This window comes from Solanum pennellii, chromosome 9 (genome assembly GCF_001406875.1).
Source record: "Solanum pennellii chromosome 9, SPENNV200".
NCBI classification, from domain to species: Eukaryota; Viridiplantae; Streptophyta; class Magnoliopsida; order Solanales; family Solanaceae; genus Solanum; species Solanum pennellii.
The window spans coordinates 711,585-722,274 of NC_028645.1; the positions used below are offsets into that span (position 1 = coordinate 711,585).

Consider the following 10,690-nt stretch of genomic DNA (forward strand, 5'->3'; position numbering starts at 1 on the left):
GGGGGGGGGGGATTTAAGTATAAAAAATGGATCACCAAAACTTATGGTTATTTGACAAACTTTGATATATTATTTTGTATAATTCTTAAAATATGTTAAACATTAAATAAAGGAAGATTGTGAGGTTGAGGGGCGTCTTTTTAAAAAATTAATTAAAAAAGCACCATTTAAAAGCTTGAGAGCTCTTAATTTTTTAAAATAAATTTCTTAGATATGCAAAATTGCATGTTTTTTTTTAATAAATGGTTTCTTTTAATAAAATTCTTTTCGATCAATAATTCATATAACCAATACATTTAATTTTTTTGGGACATAGTACTCGAGATGTATTAAACTTATAATAATTTTTTTTTCTGCAAATCATATTAGTAATTTTCTTATGAAAAATCTATAATCTATGATTACTAAAATAAATAAGATCCTCAAATTTGAGAGCCTAAAATGATTGTCTTTTTCTTAAAAGGGCAAAGCCACCCCTAATAATAGTGCATGTATTTTTTTAAAATTCTGAATTCGGCTCTACGCGTATGCATGTCAATCGAAATTCCACAATGTTTAAAAATTTAAACATGTTTCACAGTTTTGGTTAAATTTAACTACTAGACTTAGGTAAGTATATGTTCATTTGGCATGTATAAAAAGTCTTCTATATATACTAATCTCACATTCATAATCACAATATATAACTTTGACATTTTATCTCTCCACTAGACCTAAAATTCAATGGGGATATTCGAAAACACATTGTTTCTCTTTTGTTTCATGATATTAGCCATATTTCACTCTTGTGACGCTCAAAATTCACCACAAGACTATCTTGTGGTTCACAACAATGCTCGTGTTCAAGTCGGGGTTGGGCCTATGTCTTGGGATAACGCCTTGGCAACCAAAGCACAAAGGTATGCTGACTCAAGAAGAGGTGATTGTAACTTGATTCATTCTGGTTCAGGAGAGAATCTTGCCAAGGGTAGTGGAGACTTCACAGGGAGGCGTGCCTCTGAATTGTGGGTGGGGGAGAAGCCAAACTACAACTATGGTACCAACCAATGTGCTAGTGGGAAAGTGTGCGGACACTATACTCAAGTAGTTTGGCGTACCTCTGTCAGGCTAGGCTGTGGTCGGGCTCGTTGCAACAACGGGTGGTGGTTTATTTGTTGCAACTATGCTCCTTCTGGTAACATCATTGGACAACGTCCTTACTAAAAGTATGTTAACTTATGACATATTATATTATATGTATTAGTATTAAATAAAATTCCCCACCCTATATGTCAAAGGGGTTTAAGGGATTAAATGGAGTCGCATAATTATTATTTTCCCTTAATATTGCTAGTATGAATAATTCCATGTACCATATTCTCATGGTATAGGGAAGGGTGGGCATGTTATAATATCATGGTATAACATTGAAAATTTCGATTCGATAATTTTTATTTTAAAACTAATTAATATTTTGTATGTCTCATCTTATGTGATATAATTTGACTTAACATGGTGCTTAAGAAGAAATAGTCCTTCAATGAAGACATTGTTCACTGACACTTTTATACCATTAGAGTATATTCATATACGACTGTATTATACTGTGATGATATAGTATATAATTATATTTGATTTTCAAAATCACAGTGTAGTTTTGACTGACTCAAAACTAGCAAGTCTTTTCCAAAACAAACAAGTAATTTCAAACAATTTATATTATATTTTAATACGAACGCAATCAAATAAAAAAAAAGAAAAACACACCTCTCTCTTTTATTTTAAGGAATTTCCACATCACACTTTACATGGACAAAATATTCAACCTTGATAAAAAATAAATAAATTATTAGTAATAGTTAAAATAAAAAATTAAGAAACTATTATAAAAAATAATATTTTCTTTACAAAAGATAATGTAAAATATTTTTCTTACCCCGCGCCATTTTTTAAAGTTTTTTACTTTGTTTAAATTTCTTTTATAAAAGTATTTCATTTTTTACTTCATCTCCTCCCCCTCATCAAATACTAATTTAAATATTATTTTATTTGCTTAAAAATATAATTCTATCCATCCCACTTAACCCTCAGCTTTCAATTTTTTTCTCAGTGTTTAGGTATACATATCGAAAATATTTTTTACTTGTTGTCACAAGACTTTTTATATTTTTTAGTTGTTTATGTTATATTCGGTACACTAGAAGAATTTGTTTTCTAAAAATATATGTACGTGCATATCTAACACAAAATAAGAAAAACGTAAAAAAAAAATAGAACTAGAAAATTAAATAGGATGGGGTAGATTTTTTTAAATAAAATAATCTATCCGGGGGAGGGGGAGGGGGAGGATGAAATATGAAATTTTTAAAAATATTTTATAAATAATTTTAAAAAAAAAAAAAGAATGGGGTTGTCGCAGGGGAGGTAGGGGGTACGTGGAGGAGGTGCTGGAGTGAGATAAGAAAAATAATTTAATTTTTTATATGCATAGTAATCTTTATTTTTAATTAAGATTAATTTTTTACTGTTTAATTTTTATCTAGATAAAATATTTTATCTATGTGGTATGTCATGTGTCAAAGTTTTTCCATATAAAAGAGAGAGTGCACTACACACACCACTGAGGTGTGTTTCTCAAACTAAAACGGGATAGTTTAGATATGAAACTCACACTTTCGATAATTTAGATATGAAACTCAAAAAAAATGAATAGTTTAGATGTGTTTTTGACATTTATCTCTAAAAAAATAATATATTATCACCAAACAAAGGGTAAATCAAAACTCTAATATATTATCATTCACCAAATCAAAATCAGTGAATTAAAAACTATATAAAAATCCATAAATAATAGGAATAACAAAAAGAAAAGTCAAGAAAGAAAACTCTACAATTATGTGATGGAATAGGAATTCCACACACCATAATAGCGATTACCGTTGAATATCTTTCACCAAAAAATTATATTATGTATATATATATATATATGCTTGAAATTACTTATTGTGCGTAGATATAATTAAACATATCAAACTATTTATGCTCTATTTAATACTTATTTAAATACGTAATTATTTATTCATAAATTCAGCTTTAACACTTTTTAAAAAGTTTTTAAAATTCTCATTCGAAGCTACAATGATTGAGGCAGTTTATAATTTCCACACAAAGGACCAAAAAATTGTTTTGGTTTAAGTGTCTATCACTTTCTTTGTTTTTTGTTTTCATTATACCCAAATTGCTTTCAATGACTAACAAATACTTAAGTCTTCTCTCTCTCTTAGAATAATTTTCTTCCAATAAATCCACTTAAGGGCGGCTCAATAAGATCGATGATTTAAAACCAAATTTTCATAAAATATTTTATAGCTAAATAAAATTGAATTACTTTTTCTCTTGATCAAAGGTCTTGAGTTCAAATCTCAAAATGAACACAAATATTGCTAAGAGAGCTTCTTCCGTTAAAGAACCTTATGTGGCATGAAATTGAATTAGTCGTGACTCTAACATAAATTCTAGACATCGTCATTGTGTGAGGAAAAAAAAATGGAACCCTAAAATTTTGCAGCCTAAAAGTCCTTGATTACTAAGTGTTGTTTAATATTATCTGAATAATAGAGTAAAGCATGACTATTCTTTAAAGCATATAGTATTTCCTTAATCACACGACATGCAATGTAACAATCTCTTTTGAATTTTCTTCAAATGTGAAATAAAATTCCACAAAGTTTAAATTTAACAATTTTCACAAATTTGATTAAATTGAACAATCGAAGTTTGATAAATATCTTATCGAAACCAAAAGTGTTCACTTTTGAAAAATTTAAAGGACCAAAAAAGATCACTTTTGACAATCTTAAGGACCAAATTTGCTCTTATCATACATAAGGACTATATTGAAACTACTAAAAAGATAAGGGACCGTTTTTGTCATTTCTCTATAATTTCCTTTGAATTTTCTTCATACATGCTAAACAAAATTACACAATGTTTAATTATATATATACTATTTAAAGGACCAAAAGTAATTAATTCTAAAAAGTTTTAAGGACCAAAATCACTTAGCAAAATACACAAGAGACTATTTTGAACTTACTATCAAAGATAAGAGACCATTTTTATCATTTCCTCTACTAATAATTTCCTTTGAATTTTCTTCACATATACTTAGCAAAATTCCACAATTTTTACTTATAAATACACTACTTATCTCACGTTTATAATCACAATAACTTAGATTTATTTTCTCTCCACTAAACCTAAAGAAAAATGGGGTTGTTCAACATCTCATTATTACTCACTTGTCTCATGGTATTAGCCATATTTCACTCTTGTGAGGCCCAAAATTCACCCCAAGACTATCTTGCGGTTCACAACGATGCCCGTGCCCAAGTCGGAGTCGGGCCAATGTCTTGGGATGCCAACTTGGAATCCCGAGCACAAAACTATGCCAACTCAAGAGCGGGTGATTGTAACTTGATTCATTCTGGTTCAGGGGAGAATCTTGCCAAGGGCGGTGGTGACTTCACGGGGAGGGCCGCTGTGGAATTGTGGGTGTCGGAAAAGCCAAACTACAACTACGATACCAATGAATGTGTTAGCGGAGAAATGTGCGGACATTATACTCAAGTAGTCTGGCGTAACTCAGTCCGACTAGGTTGTGGTCGGGCTCGTTGCAACAATGGGTGGTGGTTCATTTCTTGCAACTACGATCCCGTAGGCAACTGGGCTGGAGAACGTCCTTATTAAAGTATCGTCTATTTATGACATGTTGCTAGTACTAAATAAAATTTCCATATTACATGTCTAGGAATTAAAATTTAAGTATGATAAGTGGATCGGATTGATATCCTATTATTATTATTATTGTTGTTGTTGTTATTCTTTCCCTTTGATGTTGCTAGTATGAATAATTCCACGTACCATATGTTCATCGTATCGTGGCTTAGGTTCTTTACTTTTTCAAAATTATGAAATTTATATATTTAAAAATTAAGTAGTGTTAATAATATATAGGACCTATCCACAAACTATTTACCTGCTTACCTCACTTTCTCCTCTCTTATTTCGCGCATGATATCAGAATAATGTTAGCAACACTGCAATGAATTAATTTTTTGTGGTCTATTGATACCCTGTCGGTATCATATAAGATTTAACTCTTTTTTTACGAAATAATTAAGAGAAAATTATTAAAGTCACAATCTTATTATTAAACTCTAAATTAGTAGAAACTATGTTTTTTAAAATTAAAATATTGAAGAGTTAAAATATATACCTCAATGATACCACGATATTATGTAGATATACCGTAATTGTATCATACAATATTCTTATCGAAGGACTAAAGCAAACCATGATGAGAACATTGTTAAAGTACTCATTAATAACGTATTCATATACAACTGTATTATACTTAGTCTTCTTTCTCTCTCATAGAATAATTTTCTTCCAGTAATTTCACGTAATGACGGCTCAATAAGATCGATAGTTTAAAATCAATTTTTTCATAAATTAATTTAAAGCTAAATAAAACTTAATAGTTTTTTCTCTTGATCAGAGATCTTGAGTCCTAATCTCAAAATGAAAACAAATATTGCTAGAGTACTTCTTCCTTCAAAGAACCTTCTCTGACATGAAATTGAATTAATCCTAACTCCAAAATCGTGTGAGAAAAAAAAATAGAACCCTAAAAAATTTATCTTAAAATTCCTTCGTTACTAATTCTTGTTTAATATTATTTGAATAATAGGGTAGAGTATAACTATTCTTTAAAGCATATAGTATTTCTCTAATCACACAACATGCAATGTAATTAACAACCTCCTTTGAATTTTCTTCACATGTGAAATAAAATACCAAAAAGTTTAAATTTAACAATTTTCACAAATTCGATTAAATTTAACAATCAAAGTTTGATAAATATCTTATCAAAACCAAAAGTGTTCACTTTTGAAAAATTTAAAGGACCAAAAAAGATCTCTTTTGACAATCATAAGGACCAAAATTGCTCTTATCATACATAAGGGACTCTATTGAAACTACTAAAAAGATAAGCGACCATTTTTGTCATTTTTTCTATAATTTCCTTTGAATATTTTTCACACATGTTAAACAAAATTATACAATGTTTACTTATATATACACTATTTATTTGATGATTATTCATTTGTCTCGTGGTATTAGCCATATTCTTATGATGCCCAAAATTTACCCTAAAATGATTTTGCGATTCATACCAATGCTTGTGCCTAAGTTGGGGTGGGGCTAATTGCAATAACGAATGATGGTTCATTTCTTGCAATTATGATCACGTAGATAACTGGGCATGACAACATTTTTATTAAAACGTATTTACTTCTGATATGTTATTAATATTATATGTTAATGGTATAGTGGGACTTGTTCACATTGAATATGAATACATAAATTTATTCCTATTTTACCTTTATAAAATTTGTCTTTTTCTTTATTAAGATTAAAATACTATATTTGTGTTACTTAACTCAAATAGGTCTAGTTTTGTAAAAATTAAATGGAAGAATTGTATAACAAAACTAATTATTACCTTTGTTGAGTGTCAAGATTTGGAGTATGAATCTTAAAATGCTATTTTTTTCGTATGAAGTTGGACATAGATTCTTTATTTCTTTAAAATTATAAAATTTATATATTCAAAATTTAAGTGGTCGTTATTAAAAACAAAAGTCAAGAAAAAACTCTCCAATTATATAATGGAATATGAATTTCACGCATCAGATCTTTGAACACTTTATTGAAAAATCATATATAATATACTCGTTCAAAACTACTTTACGCGCACATATATTGATTAACCATATCAATTTTTTTATTCTCTACTTATCTAAACACCTAACTAATTATTCATAAATTCAACTTCAACTCTTCTAAAACATTTTTAAAATTAATAATTCCCATTTGAAGCAGCCATGATTTGAGGCAGTTAATTTCTACACAAAGAACCACATATTTAAGTGTCCACCACTTTGTTTATTATGTTTTCATTATATCCAAATTGCTTAATTTCAATGACTAACAAAGAATAATTTTCTTTTGATAAATTCGAGGCGGCTTAATAATATTGATGATCCAAAATCAATTTGTCATAAAATATTTTATAGGTAAAAACTGAATCGTTTCCTTTTTTTATTAGAAGTTTTGAGTACAAATCCCGAAATATAGATAAATATTATTTAGATTGAATTTTTCTTTAAAAAAATTTACCTGATACAAATTAAATTAATTAAGACTCCAAAACACATTTCGAATATCAAAATTAAAGTATGACAATTATTTAAAGTATATAGTATTCCCTAAATCACACGATATGAAAGGTATTGATCACATTTGAAATTTTCTTCACATCATTAAAATCCCACAATGTTTGAATACTATAATCAAAGTTAGATAAAAATCTAATAAAGAAAAAAAATACTCATTTTTTGAAAAACTTAAAAGGACCAAAAGTAATTAATTCTAAAAAGTTTAAGGACCAAAATTGCTGAGCAAAATTCCACAATTTTTACTTATAAATACACTACTTATCTCACATTTATAATCACAATAACTTAAATTTATTTTCTCTCCTCTAGACCTAAAGCAAAAATGGGGTTGTTTAACATGTCATTGTTACTTATGACTTGTCTCATGGTATTAGAGCCATATTTCACTCTTGTGATGCTCAAAATTCACCCCAAGACTACCTTGAGGTTCACAACGATGCCCGTGCCCAAGTCGGAGTCGGGCCAATGTCTTGGGATGCCGACTTGGAATCCCGAGCACAAAGCTATGCCAACTCAAGAGCGGGTGATTGTAACTTGATCCATTCTGGTTCAGGGGAGAATCTTGCCAAGGGCGGTGGTGACTTCACGGGGAGGGCCGCTGTGAAATTGTGGGTGTCAGAAAAGCCAAACTAGAACTACTATACCAATGAATGTGTTAGCGGAAAAATGTGCGGACATTATACTCAAGTAGTCTGGCGTGACTCAGTTCGACTAGGTTGTGGTCGGGCTCTTTGCAACGACGGGTGGTGGTTTATTTCTTGCAACTATGATCCTGTAGGTAATTGGGTCGGAGAACGTCCTTACTAAAATGTGTTTTTTTTTTATGATGTGTAAGGGATCAAATAATTATTATTAATTCCCTTTGATGTTTGCTAGTATGAATAATTCCACATACCATATGTTCATGGTATGGTGGGCTTAAGTTGATAATAAATAAAGTTTTTCCTATTTTTTTTAAATAAGATTAAAATACATGGCATAATGGTAAAATAATTATTGTCTTCTGCAAATTACGAGAGTTAAATTATTAATTTTTTTTCAGTGTAAAGACGATCATAGATTCTTTATATCTTATAAATGAATTATATATTTAAAAACGGTTTGAAATAACACATAAGCAGAGGGAGATTTAGGATTTGAAGGTAATGGGTGTGATATCGTTAAGTCTCAATCATTTGTGATTTTTCATCACATATATGATATTATAATAATGTTTATTAAAATCAAACGTAATCCATGACTTAATGGTATTAACATTTGTCTTGTCATGTGTGGGTTACCCGTTTGAGTCGAAGCGTCAACATTATTATTTTGCAAAAGAAACGGAAAATGCATTAAAAATGAGCAATATGAGAACCGAACGGGCACCATGTGTCTACTAGTATCCGGGGTGGCAGATTAGTTTTTCATAAGTTATATATATATATATATATATATATATATATACACATAAAATTTCAACCGAGATCACTGAATGACGTGACACCCCACCATGATACATATATCTGCCCCTGCACATAAGTTAACATTGTGAGTCCTTCTGTTACAAAGTCACATTTGTTCGAGAATTTCTTATTTCAAATATGAGATTTTTCTATGGAGACTTAAATTTAAGAGAATCATTCTTAAAACGAGGATAATATAAGTGAGGTTTAATAAAAATATAATATAAGATAAAAGAGTTTATTTCTGATATTCAACACACTCCAACAAACATCAAATAAAGTCACTACTAAAAAAATTGACATCAAATGCATTTTTTTCACCAAACACAATGACCACATTCTAAAAAAAGAAAGGATTTAATGTTGGATGACATATTACATAAACGTGTTCTTCGACCTGGCCTTAATTAATATTTAGATCCTCAAACTTTGTATATGTATAAATAAACACTTAAAAACTTATATAAAGTTGAATAAGTAAATACACATGTCCTGCGGATACATATGTTAATGCCGCCTTATCATTACACCTTTAATTATTTGATGAAAGATTTTTGCTTTAATTTAGAAAACCCATTCTACTCCCCAACAGTTATGGCAAACTCACGAACGGAGAGTTCATTTCTCATATAGTTACTCAATTAATGGTCATATTATAAAATCAAGCCTTTCGTTTTAAAATAATTAAGACCGTTTATTTTTTAATATCTAGATGTCAATTGATGATTCTGTTGGTGATGTTTAATAACTAATGGTGATGGTGGCTGACGATAATAATTAAAAGTGGACATTGTTGATCGTGTTGGTTGGTGATGACAACTAATAATTGTGATGGATAATAGTAACAACTAATGGTGATGGTGAATGATGTATAGCGTGGTGGTCGATTGTGTTGATTTTCGTTAGTGACTAATGATTTTAGTGGAGATGATCGTATTTGGTGTCCAATAGTTATGAATTGTGACAACTGACTTATGTACGTGATTGGCAATGGTGATAGTTGTCACTAAAGATGATGGTTATGAGTGGTAATTGATAATGGTGAACGGCGATTAATAACAAACCTAGATAGGAGTAATAATGAATTATATGTTATCTTCGTAGAAATCTTTAAATAGACATCTTATTAATATAACAACTCATCAATATATATATATAAATGAGGATCTTCAATCAGCCTATGTGGCATGCCTCAATAATGAGAAAAATGTATATTTTATTTTTAAAAGGCTTAAGTCATCTGCAGCCACTCAAAGTTGTCCGCATAATTCATTTAGACACCTCAACTAATCCTTGTGCCAATTGAACACTTTATTTGTTCAAAAGTCATTCCTATTAGACACAAAATGCTGACATGGCAAAAAACGTGTAATTCACTTTCTTTGAGCGCGTGAATTTATTAAAAATAATATTTTTCCTTTTTTTTCTTAATTTATCCCCCAAGTTAATTTTAAAAAAAAATAATTAACAAAAAAGAAGAAGGATAGTTGTCTTCTTCCCTCTTTCTATCATATCATTCTTTCACCATTTTTATCTCTTTTTTTTTTACACAGCACACCACACTCCCTCCACCTCTCTTTCTCTCACCCTCATTGTTCTTTCCTGCTTTCCTCTTTTTTCTTATATCGATTTTCGTCTCAAATATCTCGAAGAAGTTCCATTTACAATGATAAAAAAAATATGAATAGATTTTTTTGGGCAAAAGTCTGTTAATTTCTTTTTCAATTCTAATAAATAATTTCTAATGTATAAAAGATGAAGACAATGAGTGAAAATTTTAATGCTATCGAAATGAAAGAGAATGCATATTTAGCTTGAATAGACAACAATGGTGTGTCATTGTAGCTCCATTGAAGAGAAGAAAGAGATGGAGCGATACCACTCCATGGAAAATCAGAAATGGGTTTCTGAAGGAGGAAGAAAGTGGGGAGGGTGGAGGCTTTAATAAAAAATAATTTTTTT

General features: G+C 29.7%; 2 protein-coding genes and 1 pseudogene across 2 annotated transcripts; all 3 read left to right on the forward strand.

Moving 5' to 3' along the window:
* Positions 1-669: 669 nt before the first annotated feature.
* Positions 670-1,455, forward strand: LOC107031197 (pathogenesis-related leaf protein 4-like). The gene has a single exon (XM_015232480.2). The coding sequence runs from the start codon at positions 724-726 to the stop codon at positions 1,201-1,203; it is 480 nt and encodes a 159-aa protein (XP_015087966.1). The 5' UTR covers positions 670-723; the 3' UTR covers positions 1,204-1,455.
* A 2,739-nt stretch (positions 1,456-4,194) lies between these two features.
* On the forward strand, positions 4,195-4,932 carry LOC107031195 (pathogenesis-related leaf protein 4). Its single transcript, XM_015232479.2, has one exon. It carries the CDS (start codon positions 4,249-4,251, stop codon positions 4,726-4,728), a length of 480 nt encoding a protein of 159 aa, XP_015087965.1. The 5' UTR covers positions 4,195-4,248; the 3' UTR covers positions 4,729-4,932.
* A 2,673-nt stretch (positions 4,933-7,605) lies between these two features.
* On the forward strand, positions 7,606-8,116 carry LOC107031194 (annotated as a pseudogene).
* The last annotated feature ends 2,574 nt before the right edge of the window (positions 8,117-10,690 follow it).

What these genes read in the sequence shown, in the direction of transcription:
- LOC107031197 (XM_015232480.2), top strand. Translation starts at nt 724, where the DNA reads ATGGGGATATTCGAAAACACATTGTTTCTCTTTTGTTTCATGATATTA.
- LOC107031195 (XM_015232479.2), top strand. Translation starts at nt 4,249, where the DNA reads ATGGGGTTGTTCAACATCTCATTATTACTCACTTGTCTCATGGTATTA.